General features: G+C 42.9%; 1 protein-coding gene across 2 annotated transcripts in view; it reads left to right on the top strand.

Moving 5' to 3' along the window:
• The window catches only part of LOC106565280 (E3 ubiquitin-protein ligase Itchy), a 73806-nt gene extending 63319 nt beyond the window's left edge, over positions 1-10487 (top strand). For both annotated transcript variants that reach the window (XM_045691403.2, XM_014132219.3), the window contains exons 18-24: positions 3249-3382; positions 3602-3742; positions 5084-5204; positions 5715-5819; positions 5941-6037; positions 6878-6950; positions 7316-10487. In XM_045691403.2, the coding sequence (XP_045547359.1) occupies positions 3249-3382; positions 3602-3742; positions 5084-5204; positions 5715-5819; positions 5941-6037; positions 6878-6950; positions 7316-7415 (771 nt within the window). In that variant the 3' untranslated portion in view covers positions 7416-10487. The remainder of the gene's footprint in view (positions 1-3248; positions 3383-3601; positions 3743-5083; positions 5205-5714; positions 5820-5940; positions 6038-6877; positions 6951-7315) is intronic.
• The last annotated feature ends 12604 nt before the right edge of the window (positions 10488-23091 follow it).

Genomic DNA, 23091 nt, shown 5'->3' with positions numbered 1-23091 from the left:
GGAACAGGGTCAAGTCAAAAAAGACATGTCTTCTGTATGCACTAGAATAGCAAATGGAGGCCACTTTCCCGCTAGTATGTTTTACACTCATGCCGGGTATAGGTTACTCCGGTTATTTTAAATCAAATGTTATTTGTCACATGCGCCGAATACAACCTTACAGTGAAATGCTTACTTACAAGCCCTTAATTAACAATTTCAGTTTTAAGAAAAAATACCTAAAAAAATTAATATATAATTAAAGTAACAAATAATTCAAGAGCAGCAGTAAAATAACAAAAGGGAGTCTATATATAGTCAATGTGCAGGGGCACCGGTTAGTCGAGGTAATATGCCTTCCTCTGACACCGCCTGGTATAGACGTCCTGGATGGCAGGAAGCTTGGCCCCAGTGATGTACTGGGCCATACGAACAACCCTTTATAGTGCCTTGCGGTCGGAGGCCGAGCAGTTACCAGACCAGGCAGTGATGCAACCAGTCAGGATGCTCTCGATGGTGCAGCTGTAGAACCCCTTGAGGATCTGAGGGACCACACCTAATCTTTTCAGTCTCCTGAGGGGGAATAGGCTTTGTCGTGCCATCTTCACGACTGTCTTGGTGTGCTTGGACCATGTTAGTTTGTTGATGTGGAGGAACTTGAAGCTCTCAACTGCTCCACTACAGCCCCGTCGATGAGAATGTGGGCGTGCTCGGTCCTCCTTTTCCTGTAGTCCACAATCATCTCTTGTGGACAACAGGTGATATTCCGTCCAAACTCTGTATGCCATGGGCTTTCCAACCCTGTTCCTGCAGCTACCCAGTGCTTTGGGAAACCAAGTGAAATCTGTTGGGAACATCGACAATCACGTTTTCACAACTAAAAATATTTCATTAAACTGTTAACAGCCCCTCTCTCTGCGCACTGGATAAAGAAATTAAGGAGAGAGGGGAGGAGATGGAAACTCAGTGGTGAGATATTCTGTAGCGAAAGGTAATGTCACCCTATTAATTATGAAAATATTGAAAATGCCCTATTATTAGGCTATTCAAAATCAAGTACAAATTCACTGTAGTTGTAGGCTTGACCAATTATGTACCAAATATATCTTAAATCTGTATTTAAAAAAAAAATGTTTTTCTGCCTTGTATAATATATGGTAGGCTATGTCTTGTATAAAGACACAATCATTATTTTAATTCAGTTTTTTTCAGGCTTGGGCTCATACAGTGCATTTGGAAAGTATTCAGACCCCTTGACTTTTTCCACATTTTGTTACATTACAACCTTATTCTGAAATGTATAAAATAAAACATTTTCTTCATCAATTTACACACGATACCCAATAATGACGAAGCCAAAATAGGTTTTTAGAGATTTTTGCAAATGTATTAAAAATAAAAACAACTTAGTTACATAAGTATTCAGACCCTTTGCTATTAGAAGCGGAATTGAGCTCAGGTCCATCCTGTTCCCATTGATCATCCTTGAGATGTTTATACAATTTGATTGGAGTACACCTGTGGTAAATTCAATTGATTGGACATGATTTGGAAAGGCACACACCTGTCTATGTAAGGTTCCACAGTTGACACTGCATGTCAGCGCAAAAACCAAGCCATGAGGTCGAAGGAATTGTCCGTAGGGCTCCAAGACCGGATTGTGTCGAGGCACAGATCTGGGGAAGGGTACCAAAAAATGTTTTCAGCATTGAAGGTCACCCGCGAACACAGAGGCTTCCATCATTCTTAAATGGAAGAAGTTTAGAACCACCAGGACTCTTCCTACAGCTGGCTGTCCAGCCAAACAGAGCAATTGGGGGAGAAGGGCCTTGTCAGGGAGGTCACTGACAGAGCTCCAGAGTTCCTCTGTGGAGATGGGTGAGCATTCCAGAAGGACAACCATTTCTGCAGCACTCCATCAATCAGGCCTTTATGGTAGTGGCCAGACGGAAGCTACTCCTCAGTAAAAGGCACACGACAGCCCACTTGGAGTTTGCCAAAGGGTCCCCTAAAGGACTCTCAGACCATGAGAAAAACAATTCTCTGGTCTGATGAAACCAAGATTGAACTCTCTGGCCTGAATTCCAAGCGTCACGTCTTGAGGAAACCTGGCACCATCTCTACAGTGAATCATGGTGGTGGCAGCATCATGCTGTGGGGATGTTTTTCATTGGCAGGGACTAGGAGCCTAGTCAGGATCGAGGGAAAGATGAACGGAGCAAAGTACAGAGAGATCATTGATTAAAAACCTGTTCCAGAGCGCTCAGGACCTCAGACTGGGGTGAAGGTTCACCTTCCAACTGGACAAAGACCCTAAGCACACAGCCAAGACAACGCATGAGTGGCTTTGGGACAAGTCTTAATGTCCTGGGTGTCCCAGCCAGAGCCGGACTTGAACCAGATTGACTATCTCTAGAGATACCTGAAAATAGCTTTGCAGCAAAGCTCCCCATCCAACCTGACAGAGCTTGAGAGGATCTGTAGAGAAGAATGGGAGAAACTCTCCAAATACAGGTGTGCCAAGCTTGTAGAGTCATACCCAGGAATACTCGAGGTTGTTATTGTTGGCAAAGCTGCTTCAACAAAGTACTGAGTTAGGGGTCTGAATACTTATGTAAATGTGATATTTCCGTATTTCAAACAACCTGTTTTTGCTTTGTCATTATGGGGTATTGTGTGTAGATTGATGCGGGGGGAATTAAAAAAAAAAGTACTTTTAGAATATGGCTGTAACGTGAAAAAATTGGAGAGGTCTGAATTCTTTCCGAATGCTCTGTATATAGGCCTATGCATAAGCTCTAATATGCATATGGATGTTTTGAATTAATCATCACCTTAGAACGCGCTGTCCATTTTGTTAGGCTTTGAAACAACATCCACAACGACCATGTTTTCCACCTGGTTTCAACCTGTTGAAATTTTTTTTTTTAAACTCTTTTCTTCAAATTGATCAATCACAGTGAGAGTGAGTTTTAAAACCACATACTGTTTTAGTGGTAAGTGTTTGATGTGATTTTCAACTGCATTTGCATTCATGTCAGAGTGGTTAGAGAGACGATGGAGCCCTGAGTACCAGGCTATTAGCGACCTGATGATCGTTAGCGAGTTGTGTACTACCAATGAATGTCCAGAGTGCATAAGAGGAGATTACCGTGACCCAACGGTCACGTAGAATTTTACTGCGGTCATGACTGATGACTGACGGTGTGGCGGTAATACTGTCACCGCAACAGCCCTTCACATCCCTGGTTCATTATGTTTCTCTCCAGGCCTTGTTCCATGGGAAGTTCATCGACACGGGATTCTCCCTGCCCTTCTACAAGCGCATCTTGAACAAACCCCTGGCCCTGAAGGACCTGGAATCCATCGACCCGGAATTCTACAACTCCCTCATCTGGATCAAGTGAGTCCGGGAATTGGGAGTAGAAATGGGAATTGGTGTGAACAGCTTTCCTCATAAATGGAAACTGCTGTTGATTGTTATTGAGTGAGGATGATTGGGAGATAAGTGTAAGAATAATTATAAGGAAGAGGAGAGAGGAAAATGTATGACTATAACGATTGATGGCGCAGAGGAGGAGCTGATGAGGATGACTGCCCTCTTGTGATTCCCAACCACCAGGGATAACAACTTGGAGGAGTGTGGTCTGGAGATGTACTTCTCTGTGGACAAGGAGATCCTGGGGGAGGTCACCACTCACGAGCTGAAGCCAGACGGAGGCAATGTCTTGGTCACTGAGGAAAACAAAGAGGAATACATCAGGTAGGATTGCTTTGAAAACCAACTACACTGAACAAAAATAGAAATGCAACATATAAAGTGATGGTCCCATGTTTCATTAGCTGAAATAAAAGGATCCCAGAAATGTTCCATATGCACAAAAAGCTTATTTCTCTCATATTTTGTGCACAAATTTGTTTACATCCCTGTTAGTGAGAATGTTTCCTTTGCCAAGATAATCCATCCACCTGACAGGTGTGGCATATCAAGAAGCTGATTAAACAGAGTGATCATTACACAGGTGCACATTTTTGCTGGGGACAATAAAAGGCCACTCTAAAATGTGCAATTTTGTCACACAACACAATGCCACAGATGTCTCAAGTTTTGAGGGAGCGTGCAATTGGCATGTTGACTGCAGGGATGTCCACCAGAGCTGTTGCCATAGAATTGAATGTTCATTTCTCTACCATAAGCTGCCTCCAACGTCGTTTTAGAGAATTGGGCAATGCATCCAACCGGCCTCACAACCGCAGACTATGTGTATGGTGTTGTGTGGCCGAGCGGTTTGCTGATGTCACAGTTGTGAGTTGTGTGCCCAATGGTAGCAGTGGGGTTATGGTATGGGCAGGCGTAAGCTACGAACAACAAACACAATTACATTTTATCAATGACAATTTGAATGCACAGAGAAACCGTGATGAGATCCTGAGGGCCATTTAGTGCCATTCATCTGCAGCCATCACCTCATGTTTCAGCATGATAATGCACATCCCCATGTCGCAAGGGTCTGTACACAATTCCTGGAAGCTGAAAATGTCCCAGTTTTTCCATGGCCTGCATACTCACCAGATATGTAACCCATTGAGCATGTTTGGGATGCTCTGGATCGACGAGTACAACAGCATCTTCCCGTTCCCAGCAACTTCATACATCCATTGGAGAGGAGTGGGACAACATTCCACAGTACACAATCATCAGCCTGTGACCAACTCTATGCATTAAGCAAATTGTGGTCACACAAGATTCTGACAGATTTTCTGATTCACACCCCTATTTTTTTTTTTTTTTTAAGTATCTGTGACCAACAGATGCGTATCTGTATTCCCTGTCATGTGTAATCTATAGATTAGAGCCTAATGAATGTATTTCAATTGACTGATTTCCTTATATGAACTGTAACTCAGTAAAATCTTTGAAATTGTTGCATGTTGCGTTTATATTTATATTTTTGTTAAGTGTAGAAATCTCTGTGTGTGTGTGTGTGTGTGTGAACACTTTATCAGATGTTTTTTCCAACAGAAGAAAGCACATTTTCTGACACATGTGTGCGCGTGTCTGTCTTTCTTTGTGTCCCCCTGTGTGTCTGTGTCCTTCCTTCAGGCTGGTGGCAGAGTGGAGGTTGTCCAGAGGGGTGGAGGAGCAGACCCAGGCCTTCTTCGAGGGCTTTAATGAGGTCCTCCCCCAGCAGTACCTGCAGTACTTTGACGCGAAGGAACTGGAGGTACACAATGGGTTAATTCGTAGACTGATCAAATTAGTTTCTGTAATGTTAAAACCACTCACAGAGCTTCATGCTAACTCAGTGTTTTTTTTAGACCATCTGTTAGGGGACTATCCAAATAGAGGCTTCATTTTAATCAAACCGTATGGCTGTTAAACAGAGACCTACCTTCAGTATTTAAACCTTTCCTTTCTAGTGCTAATGTCTTGCACTGAAGTATCAAGTGCCTCGGCCCTAGACTGTTGATTCTCGGGGTCAATTTGGAAACCAGCAGTGGTCATTCACCACAGCAGCGGGTTAAAAAACAAAATTCTCCCAAAGTGATATCCGGTCCCCCCACCAGGTGTTGCTGTGTAGCATGCAGGAGTAGACCTGGTGGACTGGGTTCAAAACTCACTCAGGGTAAAAACTCACTCTCCCGGAGTGTACAGCTCTTCCCCATTTTGAGTATGGTGTAATGTAATATCTGTCCCGGTCCGTCCCCCGTCCCCCCGGTCCGTCCCCAACCAGGTGATGCTGTGTGGCATGCAGGAGATAGACCTGGTGGACTGGCAGAGGCACACCATCTACAGGCACTATGCACGCAGCAGCAAGCAGATCCTCTGGTTCTGGCAGGTCAGCATGGCTCCACCGTTTAATGAAGCAGTTCATTCATTCATGAATTATGGAATATTGTGAAGGGGTGTTTGGCATAGTTTGACGCTTAAATGTTCTGACGTGAAAATGTTAATTCCAGTTTGTGAAGGAGATGGACAATGAGAAACGTATGAGGCTGCTGCAGTTTGTCACCGGCACCTGTCGGCTTCCCATGGGTGGCTTCGCTGACCTCATGGGTACGTTGTAGAATAAATAATACATGTATTTGAAAAAGTTAGAGAGAAGGCTGGCTAACCCCTGTCGTCCCAATATAAGATATGTTTTGTTCTATTCTTTCAACTTAACTCACACCTAAAGGGATTGTTTATGGATACCGAGCAAGTAATCCATTGAAGTTGAGGATTCAAATAAATATTTTGGGGGGGAATTTCATTTATCTGCCAAAATATAGGAAACACCAGTAGTAAGTGTCTTAAATAGGGCGTTGGACCACCACGAGATACCAGAAGAGCTTTCATGCGACTTGGCATAGATTCTCTGGAACTCTGTTGGAGGGATGAGATGCAGTTCTTCCACGAGAAATTCCATCATCTGGTGTTTTGTTGATGGTGGTGGAAAACGCAGTCTCAGGTGCTGCACCGGAATCTCCCATAAGTGTTCAATTGGGTTGAGATCTGGTGACTGAGACAGACACACACACACACACAACCCTTTCAACCCCCTATGCTCCTTTTGAGACCCATCTTTCAAAGTCACTGAGATCTCTTCTTCTAGTCATGATAGCCAAAATATTGGGCAACTGGGCATTAGTATACATGACCCTAACCATGGGATGATAATTGCTTGATTAGCTCAGGAACCACACCTGTGTGGAAGCACCTGCTTTCAATATACTTTGTATCCCTTATTTACTCAAATGTGTCTTTTTATTTTGGTAGTTAGCTTTAGATGGAAATGGACAAACAAGTATGGACTGCTAGACCAGGCCCAATTACAGACATTGAGGAATGTTATGTTAGTTGTGTGGATGAGAAGTGAGGAGAGTTGTATAGAGTAATTTTTTTGTTGCTTTTTAGGGAGTAATGGCCCACAGAAGTTCTGCATTGAGAAGGTGGGCAAAGAAAACTGGCTTCCAAGAAGTCACACTTGGTAAGTTCCTTCATGGAGTTACTCACAGGTAGTTTTTAAGCACTTTCACGGACTGAATATTAAACATTGCCCTGCCACACAAGACTTCTTTGTTGTTTTCAATTCAACCATAGACAACCTTTCCTCTCTTTCTTCAAACAATGAATTTTGTTATCAAATATCTAATACATTTTATGCCACTTTTATCAAAAGCAACTCTGTACAGTGAGAACATAAATGTTTACTATGTGTCTGTGATCCCCGCAGGATTGAACCCCACAATCTTTGTGTTTCTAGTGCCATGCTCTTACCAACTGGGAAGTCTGTATCATTTGTCTATTTACAATGTAATTGTCTCATTCTGTGTTCCTTTTGTGTTTGTAAAGCTTTAATAGACTGGACCTGCCCCCCTACAAGAGCTACGAGCAGCTGAAGGAAAAGCTGATGTTTGCCATTGAGGAAACTGAGGGCTTCGGACAGGAGTAGTAACATAGGGACGCCAAAATGGCCGCCACGAGGAGCCGTTTTCCACACGACGTTACGCTCTCCAGCACTTTGTTCTGTCTAGGTTTTAGGCAACAGCACTTTTCCCCCCAGGTCCTGGCTCTCTTTGTAAGGGCAGAAACTGACATCCACTCCTTTCTGCAGTCCCGAGCCCCATTATAGAGACACCCCCGACACCTAAGGTGGAGTCAAGTCCGTCTCCATGGTGATGACCCTTCATACTGACTGATTTACCTTTCACCTCCTAAATTGTGTGACCCTGTTGCAGCTTGCCTTATTCAGCCCACGTGTCTGGGAAGAGAGGAGGAGGAGGAGCGAGAGGGGGAGGAAGAAAGAGGTAGGGATTGAGAGGAAGAGGGGATGTTCCCTCCCCAACTCACGTCTGTCTCTGTCTCATCTCCACACCGCGCCACAGTAGTTAATAATCACGGCGACTATTCAATATGCAGTACAATGTCAGCTGTCATTTCTTCCCTTCCTCTCCCTGAGCCCTGATTTGTTAAGTGTATGAATGGATGGATGAATTAATGCTAGGATCGAGTGCTGCGGATTCTTCCAAAAAGACATTGACCTCTCATCGATTTGACATTTTAGAGATTTACAGTATTACTTGATTTAACATGTCGCTTTCTGAAAGAAATATTGACACTTAAAGCATCTACTTTGCTGGCACACCACCGTGTTGTGGCAAAAGGTATTTGTGAATGTTGCAAAGATGAAAAGCTATATTTTTTACGTGCAATAGAATAGTTTTCTAGTCAGCTGTTTATGCCCTTAATATAGATAAACCAGAGATTAATTATTTACTGCAATCCAAAGTTTTTGTTTATAAGTCAGTTTTTAATCAAGTCTCTATTGATTTCAACCCAGAATGCTTTTTTTTATAGCCTGGAATCATTGTAGTAAAACAGGGTCGTATTCATTAGGCCTCAAATGGAAGAAAAGTGACAACGTTTTGTCTTAGTGCTCAAGCCCTTTTTGTTTTCTGTTTGAAACTGTTTGTTTTTGTGCCTACTGAAGACGACCCTGGCTTGTTGTCATTTTGACGGACCTTTTCTTTCCCAAAAATTCAGGATCAGCACAGTACTGATTTGAGCTGTATAGTGGTTAAAATGTATGCGCTAATAACTTTGTTTTTATTTTTATGGCAAACCGAGTGAGTTACTAATGACGTGGGAGTGTCAGCAGCGTGTCAAGGACAGCGGCTAGGTGAAGAGTACATTTTCGGAGTACATTTTAAGAATGAGATAATTCGGAAATTAACTAAAACAGCTTGTGAAAATCACTCCCTCTGAAAGGTATCACTTTCCTTTTTTGTCGTATAGAGAATAACTAATAACTCCATGATTAAAGATCAAACGATTAAGTGTCCAAACTAGTTGATTTTAATGAATGCTCGGCGTGTATACATGCATATACAGTATGATGCAGGGAACTTTTTCAAATGGCGTACTTGCAAAGTATGAATGAACCCGAATATACAGTATAAGGTCATGTCCCAGGCCCATAGCCCTAAGAAATATACTGTATATTCATGTTAAGTGAATAAGAGGAAAATAATACAATAACAAGTAGTAGTTAACGTAATTAACTCAACACCAATGCAACCCTAGTTTTATAGGGTTCAGTTTTGTCATTCTAGATATTTTGTTAAAAGTTTGACGCTAAATATTGCATCACCTGTCCCAAATGATGTTGGCTATATTTTAAAACCGCTGGAGTGAGCGTAGCAAAACGACTGTGAATCAAAAGTAAAATATGAACCATGTCCATGCACAACCGCAAATGGTCAGCACTGTGTTTTGAGCAAAAATATGTTTGGTAATAGGCAACATTGTATCTTAAAAATCTAGACACCAAACAGACAAGCCCAGAGTCAAGTCAAGATAAGTTCTAAGCTTAGTTTCAGACAGACCGATTGGAGGGGGGAGAAGGGAAAAAGGCTTGCCAGAAAACAAACGGGTTGTGTAAGGCACCACATGGAAGAAAAGGACTCGAACCGGGAGGGACAACCTGGACTTGTCCTCATTCTCGTTTCTCATAGCAAAATTTTGCAAAACCTTTTCTGTCGCGTGACCTGATAAACACCAGCCTGTTGATTTGGCATTGAATGAGATCTGCCACTTCTGACCTTTTTGTGTCCTCTGCTTCTCAGGCATATCCAACAGGCCTCTCGGTATGATTTCTTCACAGGAACAGTGGAAGTGTAATAAAGTTAGATGAAATATAGCTTTCACTCATGAAATGTTTAGGTCACGTGTCTATTTGCAGTCAAATCAAACATGCAAGTGACACACATAACCGTGTCCTGAGTGTGTTATTTTAATGCACTGGACACCAACTTAAATATTTGGCAAAAATGTTGTATGTGAACCACAGGCTGTCTTGGCTATGAGCATCTGGGTCGTGTTCAGTAGTTTGAAAACGTTTTGAAACGGATGTACTCCTTGAACTTGTCCAATAAGAAACACATTTTTTGTTTCAAAATGTTTTAAAATCGCCCTTTGTTATTGTATGGCTGGTCTCTGTCTTGGCTCTGACACCGTTTTATATAACTGGGTGAATTGTCAGGGTGATTCTGTCCCATTTCTTCACGGCATACTCATGACTTCTTTGCCACACGCACCCATTCTGGCTCACCACTTCGTAGTGCACTGCCTTGTGAAGAGATTGCTGTTATTTAAATCATAATTTGTGAATTAAATGTAGAAAACAATGGAAAATGTAACAAATAACAAGCGATAGCACCTTACTCGACTGATTAACCACTTTTTTTTTTGCCGCTGTTCCCAGATCATAGTGGAATAAAATGTATAGAAATATGCAGATGTTAACTACTACTTTAACTTCTAATGATTGGATTGTAAATCATGTTGATAGTGTATTCACTGTATTTTTCTTTGTAAAAGCTCTAACCTTTTAATAAAAGGGAGTTTATGGTTCGATACTATTTATTTTTTGTTATGTGAATGTGAAGAGGAAGGATCTTTGATGTTAATGTCAAAATTAATTTAGAAAATTCTGAAATAAAACAATGGGCTACTGGAACTTTAATCTTTGTTATATTTTAACTGTATTTAGTTTTATCAATTTGATATCCTACTTGATTGTATGTGTGCACACATTTCAATGAGTTTGTAGACCAGCTGGCTGGAATGTTTACGGACATATTCAATCTATCCTATCTGTCTGTGGTCCCCACTTGCTTCAAGATGTCCACCATTGTTCCTGTACCCAAGAAAGCAAAAGTAACTGAACTATAAATTACTATTTCCCCGACGCACTCACTTCTGTCATCATGAAGTGCTTTGAGAGGCTACTTAAGGAATATATCACCTTACCTGACACCCTAGACCCACTACAATTTGCATACTTCCCCAACAGATCCACGGAAGACGCAATCGCCATCGCACTGCCCTATCCCATCTGGACAAGAGGAATACCCATGTAAGAATGCAGTTCAGTGACTACAGCTCAGCCTTCAACACCATAGTGCAATCGACGCTCATCACTAAGCTCGGGGTCCTGGACCTCTTGACGGGCCGACCCCAGGTGGTGAAGGTAGGCAACAACACCTCCGCTATGCTGATCCTCAACAAGGGGGTCCCACAAGGGTGCGTGCTCAGCACCCTCCTGTACTCCCTGTTCAACCATGACTGCATGGCCAGGCATGTCTCCAACTCAATCATCAAGTTTTCAGATGACACAAGTGGTAGCCTGAATACCAACAATGACGAAACAGCCTACAGCAGGGGTTCCCAGACTTTTTTGGCCCACGACCCAATTCTGATATCTAAAAAATCTTGCAACCATGTGAAAAAAATTGTAATTAAAAGCCTGTTTACTTTTTTATTTGGGGCTATGGCAGTCAATTGAAAAACATAACAGTTTTCTGATTGTCTTCTCAAACTGTGACAGTCAATTGCAAATTAGTCTGACTTTAAGATACATTATCTCACCACCACTAATGAGATGGGTGTGCTTGATTTATGTCACGTTGCAGCTTCCCGAAGTCGGGGCGTGATCGACATTGTGCATCATTACACTGGTGCATCTTGTGCTGGGGACAATAAAAGGCCACACTAAAATGTGCAGTTTTGTCACACAACACAATGCCACAGATGCCTCCAGTTTTGAGGGAGCATGCGATTGGCATGTTGACTGCAGGAATGTTCACCAGAGCTGTTGCCAGAGTATTGAATGTTCATTTCTCTACCGTAAGCCGCCTCCAACGTTTTGTAAGAGAATTTGGCAGTATGTCCAACTGGCCTCACAACCACAAATGTGGCATCGTGTGGGCGAGCGATTTGCTGATGTCAACTTTGTGAACAGAGTGCCCCATGGTGGGGTTATGGTATGGGCAGGTATAAGCTATGGACAACGAAAACAATTGCAATTTATCAATGGCACTTTCAATACAAAGAGCTCCTGAGGCCCATTGTTGTGCCATTCAACCGCCACCATCACCTCATGTTTCGACATGATAATGCACGGCCCCATATCGCAAGGGTCTGTACACAATTTCTGGAAGCGGAAAATGTCCCAGTTCTTCCATGGCCTGCATACTCACCAGACATGTCACTCATTGACAATGTTTGGGATGCTATGGGTCGACGTCTACTACAGTGTTCCAGTTCCCGCCAATATCCATACTGACTGGTTTTCTGATCCACGCCCCTAATTTTTTTAAAGGTATCTGTGGCCAACATATGCATATCTGTATTGCCAATCATGTGGAATCCATGGATTAGGGCCTAATGAATACATTTAAATTGACTGATTTCCTTATATGAACTGTAACGCAGTAAAATCTTTGAAATTGTTGCATTTACATTTTTGTTCTATATATAATGCGTGTGTGTGTGTGTACAGTTGAAGTCGGAAGTTTACATAGACCTTTGCCAAATACTTTTAAACTCAGTTTTTCACAATTCCTGACATTTAATCCAAGTAAAAATTCCCCGTTTTAGGTCAGTTAGGATCACCACTTTATTTTAAAAATGTGAAATGTCAGAATGAGAGAAGGATTTATTTCAGCTTGTATTTCTTTCATCACATTCCCAGTGGGTCAGAAGTTTACATACACTCAATTAGTATTTGGTAGCATTGCCTTTAAATAATTTAACTTGGGTCAAAACATTTTGGGTAGCCTTCCACAAGCTTTCCACAACAAGTTGGGTGAATTTTGGCCCATTCCTCCTGACAGAGCTGGTGTAACTGAGTCAGGTTTGTAGGCCTCCTTGCTTGCACACGCTTTTTAAGTTCTGACCACACATTTTCTATGGGATTGAGGTCAGGGCTTTGTGATGGCCACTCCAATACCTTGACTTTGTTGTCCTTAAGCCATTTTGTCACAACTTTGGAAGTATGCTTGGGGTCATTCTCCATTTGAAAGACCCATTAGCGACCAAACTTTAACTTCCTGACTGATGTCTTGAGATGTTGCTAAAATATGTCCACATAAGTTTCCTGCCTCATAATGCCATCTATTTTGTGAAGTGCACCAGTCCCTCCTGCAGCAAAGCACCCCCACAACATGATGCTGCCACCCCCATGCTTCACGGTTGGGATGGTGTTCTTCAGCTCGCAAGCATCCCCCTTTTTCCTCCAAACATAACAATGGTCATTATGGCCGAACAGTTGTTTTTTTTGTTTCATCAGACCAGAGGACATTTCTCCAAAAACTACGATCTTTGTCCACATGTGCAGTTGCAAACCATAGTCTGGCTTTTTTATGGCGGTTTTGGAGCAGTGGCTTCTTCCTTGCTGAGCAGCCTTTCAGGTTATGTTAATATAGGACTCGTTTTACTGTGGATATAGATACTTTTGCACCTGTTTCCTCCAGCATCTTCACAAGGTCCTTTGCTGTTGTTTTTCTGGGATTGATTTGCACTTTTCGTATCAAAGTATGTTCATCTCTAGGAGACAGAACGTGTCTCCTTCCTGAGCCCTATGACGGCTGCGTGGTCGCATGGTGTTTATACTTGCGTACTATTGTTTGTACAGATGAACGTGGTACCTACAGGGGTTTGAAAATTGCCCTCAAGGATGAGCCAGACTTGTGGAGGTCTACATTTCTTTTCTGCTGTCTTGGCTGATTTCTTTTGATTTTCCCATGATGTCAAGCAAAGAGGCACTGAGTTTGAAGGTAGGCCTTGAAATACATCCACAGGTACACCTCCAATTGACTCAAATTATGTCAATTAGCCTAGCAGAAGCTTCTAAAGCCATGACATCATTTTCTGGAATGTTCCAAGCTGTTTAAAGGCACAGTCAACTTAGTGTATCTAAACTTCTGACCCACTGGAATTGTGATAGATTATTTCACTTAAAATTCACTGTGTCTGTTAACAATTGTTGGAAAAATTACTTGTCATGCACAAAGTACATGTCCTAACCGACTTACCAAAACTATAGTTTGTTAACAAGAAATGTGTGGAGTGGTGGAAAAGCGAGGTTTAATGACTCCAACCTAAGTGTATTGTAAACTTCCTACTTCAACTGTGTGTGTATGTATATGTGTGTGTGTGTGTGTGTGTATATATGTGTACACATACATACACACACACACACACACACACACACAGTTGAAGTTGACAAGTATTATATGGACAGTAATGCTGTTGTACTGCCCAACCCTTTCACAATAATAGCATATGCTAGCTAGGGAGTCTGAGAAAAAAAAGTATCCTCTTCCAAAGGCACAAGGGACTGTCAGAATTTGTCAGTTAGTTCAGTTCTTCTTTCTCTCTACACCCTATAATTGTTTATAGGAGTAAACATTTGATCTGCTCCTAGTTCCACCCTAAGTGTGGTTTACAAAGCTGTTTGAATTCAAGGGAAAGAGGATGTGCTGTGTGTGGTGGTTTTACATGAACCTTTCACCTGTACTGTACATGCCACATGTATGTGTGCGTGTGTGAGAGAGAGACGTGTAGTTCATTGCATTCCCACATGGTCTCACCTGTAATTTTCCTGTGAAATTAAGTTACCCTGCTTCATAACTTTGTATGTTAATAACAAAGTAAGTCAAATTAAACATGTTTTAACCTAATTTTCCACCTCAACCATGCAACTTTGATGGTCTTAGTAGTACAGTAGAATGGATGGGAGAAAGCATAGTGGGAGTTTAGTAGAAAAATAAAAGCAGCCAATTTCCACCACCAATACAGTCCTTGTTAAAACTAGTGTGTGTTTTGTGTGCATGTCAATCAAATTAGATTTCTCACAAACTTCGTAAACAACAGGAGTAGACTAACAGTGAAATGATTACTTAGGGGTCCTTCCCAACAATGCAGAGAGAGAAAAAGTGAAATAACAGAAAAATACTAACACAGAGACAATAACACAAGGAATAAATATACAATGAGTAATGATAACTTAGCTGTATACACGGGTACAGGTACCAAGTCGATGTGCAGGGTACGAGGTAATTGAGGTAGATATGTACAGTGGGGGGGGGGGGAAGTATTTGATCCCCTGCTGATTTTCTACGTTTGCCCACTTACAAAGAAATTATCGGTCTATAATTTTAGTGGTAGGTTTATTTGAACAGTGAGAGACAGAATAACAACAACAAAAAATCCAGAAAAACGCATGTCAAAAATGTTATGAAATTGATTTGCATTTTAATGAGGGAAATAAGTATTTGACCCCTCTGCAAAACATGACTTAGTACTTGGTGGCAAAACCCTTGTTGGCAATCACAGAGGTCAGACGTTTCTTGTAATTGGCCACCAGGTTTGCACACATCTCAGGAGGGATTTTGTCCCACTCCTCCTTGCAGATCTTCTCCGAGTCATTAAGGTTTCGAGGCTGACGTTTGGCAACTCAAACCTTCAGCTCCCTCCACAGATTTTCTATGGGATTAAGGTCTGGAGACTGGCTAGGCCACTCCAGGACCTTAATGTGCTTCTTCTTGAGCCACTCCTTTGTTGCCTTGGCCGTGTGTTTTGGGTCATTGTCATGCTGGAATACCCATCCGCAATCCATTTTCAATGCCCTGGCTGAGGGAAGGAGGTTCTCACCCAAGATTTGACGGTACATGGCCCCGTCCATCGTCCCTTTGATGCGGTGAAGTTGTCCTGTCCCCTTAGCAGAAAAACACTCCCAAAGCATAATGTTTCCACCTCCACGTTTGACGGTGGAAATGGTGTTCTTGGGGTCATAGGCAGCATTCCTCCTCCAAACACGGCGAGTTGAGTTGATGTCAAAGCGCTCCATTTTGGTCTCATCTGACCACAACACTTTCACCAGTTGTCCTCTGAGTCATTCAGATGTTCATTGGCAAACTTCAGACGGGCATGTATATGTATTCTTGAGCAGGGGGACCTTGCGGGCGCTGCAGGATTTCAGTCCTTCACGGTGTAGTGTGTTACGAATTGTTTTCTTGGTGACTATGGTCCCAGCTGCCTTGAGATCATTGACAAGATCCTCCCGTGTAGTTCTGGGCTGATTCCTCACCGTTCTCATGATCATTGCAACTCCACGAGGTGAGATCTTGCATGGAGCCCCAGGCCGAGGGATATTGACAGCTCTTTTGTGTTTCTTCCATTTGCGAATAATCGCACCAAATGTTGTCACCTTCTCACCAAGCTGCTTGGTGATGGTCTTGTAGCCCATTCCAGCCTTGTGTAGGTCTACAATCTTGTCCCTGACATCCTTGGAGAGCTCGTTGGTCTTGGCCATGGTGGAGAGTTTGGAATCTGATTTATTGATTGCTTCGTGGACAGGTGTCTTTTTTACTGGTAACAAGCTGCAGTTAGGAGCACTCCCTTTAAGAGTGTGCTTCTAATCTCAGCTCGTTACCTGTATTTATTTATTTATTTTTATTTCACCTTTATTTAACCAGGTAGGCAAGTTGAGAACAAGTTCTCATTTACAATTGCGACCTGGCCAAGATAAAGCAAAGCAGTTCGACAACATACAAAAACACAGAGTTACACATGGAGTAAAACACATACAATCAATGATACAGTAGACAAAAATAAGACTATATACAATGTGAGCAAATGATGTGAGATAAGGGAGGTAAAGGCAAAAAAGGCCATGGTGGCAAAGTAAATAAAGTATAACACTGTAATGGTAGATTTATAATTTGAAGAAAGTTCAAAGTTAAAATATAAATAATATGGTGCAAAGGAGCAAAATAATAAATAAATACAGTAGGGGAAGAGGTAGTAGTTTGGGCTAAATTATAGATGGGCTATGTACAGGTGCAGTGATCTGGGAGCTGCTCTGATAGCTGGTGCTTAAAGCTAGTGAGGGAGATAAGTGTTTCTAGTTTCAGAGATTTTTGTAGTTCGTTCCAGTCATTGGCAGCAGAGAACTGGAAGGAGAGACGACCAAAGGAGGAGTTGGCTTTAGGGGTGACCAGAGAGATATACCTGCTGGAGCGCGTGCTACAGGTGGGTGCTGCTATGGTGACCAGTGAGCGGAGATAAGGGGGGACTTTACCTAGCAGGGTCTTGTAGATGACCTGGAGTCAATGTGTTTGGCGACGATTATGAAGCGAAGGCCAGCCAACGAGAGCGTACAGGTCGCAGTGGTGGGTAGTATATGGGGCTTTGGTGACAAAACGGATGGCACTGGGATAGACTGCATCCCGCTTGTTGAGCAGGGTATTGGAGGCTATTTTGTAAATGACATCGCCGAAGTCGAGGATTGGTAGGATGGTCAGTTTTACGAGGGTATGTTTGGCAGCATGAGTGAAGGATGCTTTGTTGCGAAATAGGAAGCCAATTCTAGATTTAACTTTGGATTGGAGATGATTGATGCGAGTCTGGAAGGAGAGTTTACAGTCTAACCAGACACCTAGGTATTTGTAGTTGTCCACAAATTCTAAGTCAGAACCGTCCAGAGAAGTGATGCTGGACAGGCGGGCAGGTGCAGGCAGCGATCGGTTGAAGAGCATGCATTTAGTTTTACTTGTATTTAGGAGCAGTTGGAGACCACGGAAGGAGAGTTGTATGGCATTGAAGCTCGTCTGGAGGGTTGTTAATACAGTGTGCAAAGAAGGGCCAGAAGTATACAGAATGGTGTCGTCTGCGTAGAGGTGGATCAGAGATTCACCAGCAGCAAGAGCAACATCATTGATGTATACAGAGAAAAGAGTTGGCCCAAGAATTGAACCCTGTGGTACCCCCATAGAGACTGCCAGAGGTCCGGACAGCAGGCCCTCCGATTTGACACACTGAACTCTATCAGAGAAGTAGTTGGTGAACCAGGCGACGCAATCGTTTGAGAAACCAAGGCTACTGAGTCTGCCGATGAGGATGTGGTGATTTGGCCAGGTCAATGAATACGGCAGCACAGTATTGTTTCTTATCGATGGCGGTTACGATGTCGTTTAGGACCTTGAGCGTGGCTGAGGTGCACCCATGACCAGCTCTGAAACCAGATTACATAGCGGAGAGGGTGCGGTGGGATTCGAAATGGTCGGTAATCTGTTTGTTGACTTGGCTTTCGAAGACCTTAGAAAGGCAGGATAGGATGGATATAGGTCTGTAGCAATTTGGGTCAAGAGTGTCACCTCCTTTGAAGAGGGGGATGACAGCAGCTGCTTTCCAATCTATGGGAATCTCAGACGACACGAAAGAGAGGTTGAACAGGCTAGTAATAGGGGTTGCAATAATTTCGGCAGATAATTTTAGAAAGAAAGGGTCCAGATTGTCAAGCCCAGCTGATTTGTAGGGGTCCAGATTTTGCAGCTCTTTCAGAACATCAGCTGAATGGATTTGGGAGAAGGAGAAATGGGGGAGGCTTGGGCGAGTAGCTGTGGGGGGTGCAGTGCTGTTGAATGCAGTAGGGGTAGTTAGGTGGAAAGCATGGCCAGCCGTAGAAAAATGCTTATTGAAATTCTCAATTATAGTGGGCTTATCGGTGGTGACAGAGTTTCCTATCCTCAGTGCAGTTGGGAGGAGGTGTTGTTATTCTCCATGGACTTTACAGTGTCCCAGAACTTTTTAGAGTTTGAGTTGCAGGAACCAAATTTCTGTTTGAAAAAGCTAGCCTTGGCGTTTCTAACTGCCTGTGTGTATTGGTTTCTAACTTCTCTGAAAAGTTGCATGTCGCGGGGGCAGTTCGATGCTAATGCAGAACGCCACAGGATATTTTTGTGTTGGTTAAGGGCAGTCAGGTCTGGGGAGAACCAAGGGCTTTATCTGTTCCTGGTTCTAAATTTCTTGAAAGGGGCATGCTTATTTAAGATGGTGAGGAAGGCATTTTTTTTAAATAACCAGGCATCCTCTACTGACGGGATGAGGTCAATATCCTTCCAGGATACCAGGGCCAGGTCGATTAGAAAGGCTTGCTCGTTGAAATGTTTCAGGGAGCGTTTGACAGTGATGAGTGGAGGTCGTTTGACCGCTGAACCATTACGGGTGCAGGCAATGAGGCAGTGATCGCTGAGATCTTGGTTGAAAACAGCAGAGGTGTATTTAGAGGGCACGTTGGTTAGGATGATATCTATGAGGGTGCCAGTGTTTGCGGCTTTGGGGTTGTACCTGGTGGGTTCATTAATAATTTGTGTGAGATTGAGGGCATCAAGCTTGGATTGTAGGATGGCTGGGGTGTTAAGCATGTCCCAGTTTAGGTCACCTAGTAGCACGAGCTCTGAAGAAAGATGGGGGGCAATCAGTTCACATATGGTGTCCCGAGCACAGCTAGGGGCCGAGGGGGGTCTATAGCAGGCGGCGACGGTGAGAGACTTGTTTTTGGAGAGGTGGATTTTTAAAAGTAGAAGTTCAAATTGTTTGGGTACAGACCTGGATAGCAGGACAGAGCTCTGCAGGCTATCTCTGCAGTAGATTGCAACACCGCCCCCTTTGGTCGTTCTATCTTGTCTGAAAACGTTGTAGTTAGGGATGAAGATTTCAGAGTTTTTGGTGGACTTCCTAAGCCAAGATTCAGACACAGCTAGGACATTTGGCAGAGTGTGCTAAAGCAGTGAATAAAACAAACTTAGGGAGGAGGCTTCTAATGTTAACATGCATGAAACCAAGGCTATTACGGTTACAGAAGTCATCAAAAGAGAGCGCCTGGGGAGTAGGAGTGGAGCCAGGCACTGCAGGGCCTGGATTCACCTCTACATCCCCAGAGGAGTAGAGAAGAATGAGTATGAGGGTACGGCTAAAAGCTATAAGAATTGGTCATCTGTGACGTCCAGAATATAGAGATTAAGGAGCAGGTATAAAAGACACCTGGGAGCCAGAAATCTTTCTGATTGAGAGGGGGTCAAATACTTATTTCCCTCATTAAAATGCAAATAAATGTATAACATTTTTGACATGCGTTTTTCTGGATATTTTTGTTGTTATTCTGTCTCTCACTGTTCAAATAAACCTACCATTAAAATTATAGACTGATCCTCTTTGTCAGTGGGCAAACGTACAAAATCAGCAGGGGATCAAATACTTTTTTCCCCCACTGTACATATAGGTGGGGATAAAGTGACTAGGCAACAGATGCGTGTGTGACGTCAGGGTAGTTCCTCTAACTCTGTCTGACCAATAATTTTCCTGTGAAATGAACCTATTCCACTTCAGGGCTTTGTATGCTGAGTCAACCTCAACCTAATTGTCCACCCCATGCCACGTTGACGACAAGGTGTTAGTAGTACAGTAGAAAGGATGAGAGACGGCATCGTGGAAAAATATTAGACATGATTTTGTAGATCTCTGCTTGAAAACATTACTAAATAGAAGCAGCTAAATTCAAGGCCAGGTACTGATAAGATCCCAGTTAAACCCCTGTGTGTGTCACGACACTGACGGATGATGGCGCCCCTCCTCGACCGGGCGGCGCTCGGCGGTCGTCGTCGCCGGCCTACTAGCTCCCATCGATCCTTTTTGTTTCACTTTCTGTTGGTTAGGTCTAGGTAGGCACGCACCTGTTTTGGTTTAGTTAATAGTAGGGGGGGTTATTTAGTCTAGCAAGGTATGTCTGTGTTTGTGCGTGATTATTTTCGTCAGGTTGTACGTCTGGGGAACAGGTGTTTTTTTCCCTTCTGCCTGTGGGTTTTGTGGCAGTGTGTTTTGGGCTGCATCCCTACGCTGTGTTCGGGCTGTTTATGGGTATTTGTTTTACCTTGCCCTGCCCTACCTGTTTTGGCAAGCGTGGATTGTTTATTAAAAACGAGTGTTCACGGACTTGTCTCCTGCGCCTGACTTCAACCCTCCTGCTTCCTTGAGCATTCTGACAGTGTGTGTGTGTGCTTGAGTGAGTGCATGTGTTTGTCTCCCCACACCCACATGGCCACACCTGTTTTCCTGTGAATTTCATATGTTTTATACAGAACTGGTTTCCGGTCTAGGTTTCATCAGTACCTGGAAACAGGCCCATAATATGATGTTTGGTCATCATACCCGTGTCACCTCAAAACCAAAGTAGTAGGCCTACTGTAAAAGTGGTTCATTTTTACGTTATATGGTTAGAAAAACATTATTTCAGGAGGAGTAATAAATGATATGACTTAAAGCTGCAATATAACTGTTTGTATTTGTGTTCAATAAGTCACTAGTGGTCATCCAATGTGATGCAACGCTAACAGCAGTGTGCCCCTAGCCTGCCTGAGAACCGCTGTATTCAGTGGTATTCATTTTCCTGGTCGGGTCAGATTTTCTGCCAGATTTTGTGGAGCACACAATGAATGATGTGTTTTCTGTCACTGAGGACAAGGTGTCACATGGGATATTCTAGTGGTATGATTAGGGCTGTTGCGGTGACTATATTTCCACCACACCGGCGGTCACGAGTCATGAAGGCAGTCAACTTCCACATGATCGGTTAGTCACGGTAATTAATCAATCAAATCAAATGTATTTATGAAGCCCTTTTTACATCAGCCAATGTCACAAAGTGCTGTACAGAAACCCAGCCTAAAACCAGGTGGCCCTGAGGCATGGTCCTAGGGGTCAGGTCTTCCGAGAGAAGAGAGAGAGAATGAGAGGGCATACTTAAATTCACACAGGATACCAGGTAAGACATGAGAAGTACTCCAGATATATCAGACTGACCCTAGCCCCCCGACACAAACTAGCATAAATACTGGAGGCTGAAACAGGAGGGGTCGGGAGACACTGTGGCCCTGTCTGACGATAGTCCTTCCCAACAATGCAGAGAGAGAAAAGTGAAATAATAGAAAAATAATAACACAGGGAATAAACACACAATGAGTAATGATAACTTGGCTATATACACAGGGTACAGGTACCAAGTCGATATGCAGGGTACGAGGTAATTGAGGTAGATATGTACATTTAGGTGGGGATAAAGTGACTAGGCAACAGATGCGTGTGTGACGTCAGGGTAGTTCCTCTAACTCTGTCTGACCAATAATTTTCCTGTGAAATTAACCTATTCCACTTCAGGGCTTTGTATGCTGAGCAGGGGCGGAAATCACGGGGGGGACATGACCCCCCCATCCTGGGAAAAATATGATTTGTCCCCCCCAATATATCACTGAAACATAACTATGTAATTTAAATAATATTAATAATACGCAATGAAAGCAATTGTGCTGATTATAGACACTTAATAGCGCGTTTTTAAGTTTCAAAAGATTGCAACCCCCCCACCCTTTGCCTCACAATGGTTTGATCCACTGCCAGTTCCTTAGCTTGCTCGGTAACAGAGAGGTCGTATCTTCTGTCTGAAAGGCACTCAATGCACGTAACTGACGTGAGGTTAATCCAGTCAATCGCGCACACACACTAGCTGAATATGCAGAGCTAGCGCGCAAATATTAACTATTAAGCTAGCTAGTACCTATTCCATTTATGTGGCGTCGTCAAAGATGGAGTCAGCATGCACATGATGTAAGTTAGTGCTTCAAAGTCCCTGTGATAAGGTTAGCGATAAACTGAAATCCAAACTGAACAGAACTACACTCTCTTCTACCATTGTCTTAAATATATTTAATGGTCTCGTTGCAAAAGCTAAATTGACGCAAGTGAACTTTTATTTATTTATTTTATTTCACCTTTATTTAACCCGGGTAGCAAAGATTATAGCAAACACCACTGAAACTGAATTGGTGCTCGCTAGCTTTGCAAATTCAGCTATTGTTGGAAGCCAGCCAATATGAAACAAACTATTAAAATTACAAAAGGTTGCAGCATATGTTGTGTAAATGGTGAACTCATACAGCTGTCAACTCTTGTCATTTTAATCCGTTTCACATTTGCTAGCTACCTTTTAGATCGAAGCCCAAATAGAATGATTGAAGATGATAGAAGCCCATCTCCTACTGAAAATAACCTACACACTGTGTGTGTGTAGCCAGCCAGCCAGCCAGCCAGGTAGAAAAATGGCAGAAAAATAAGACGGACATCAGAGTATTTTTCAATACACCAAAACGCATAGTAAGAACCCTAGTAGCCTAATATCTCAAAGACTAGTTGATAAAATGTTCATAAGAAAGAAATGAAATTCTAATGGAAATGTTTCACAATGATGTCATTAGGCAGAGCAGGCAACAGATGGCACACAGACAGCAGAGTTGGGGACAGATATGCAGGGACAGACTGGCAGAGACGGGGAGTCTCAGGTAAGTTTGAGTCTTTGTTTGGCAACATTATGAAAGGTTCTAAAACAATTTGACTTGTAAAATAGGAACATAATTGGAAAATGCCATGGATACCCCCACTCTCAACTTAAA

The sequence above is a fragment of the Salmo salar genome, chromosome 12 (genome assembly GCF_965601325.2).
Source record: "Salmo salar chromosome 12, fSalSal1, whole genome shotgun sequence".
NCBI lineage: Eukaryota > Metazoa > Chordata > Actinopteri > Salmoniformes > Salmonidae > Salmo > Salmo salar.
This window is presented reverse-complemented; position numbering and strand designations above follow the sequence as displayed.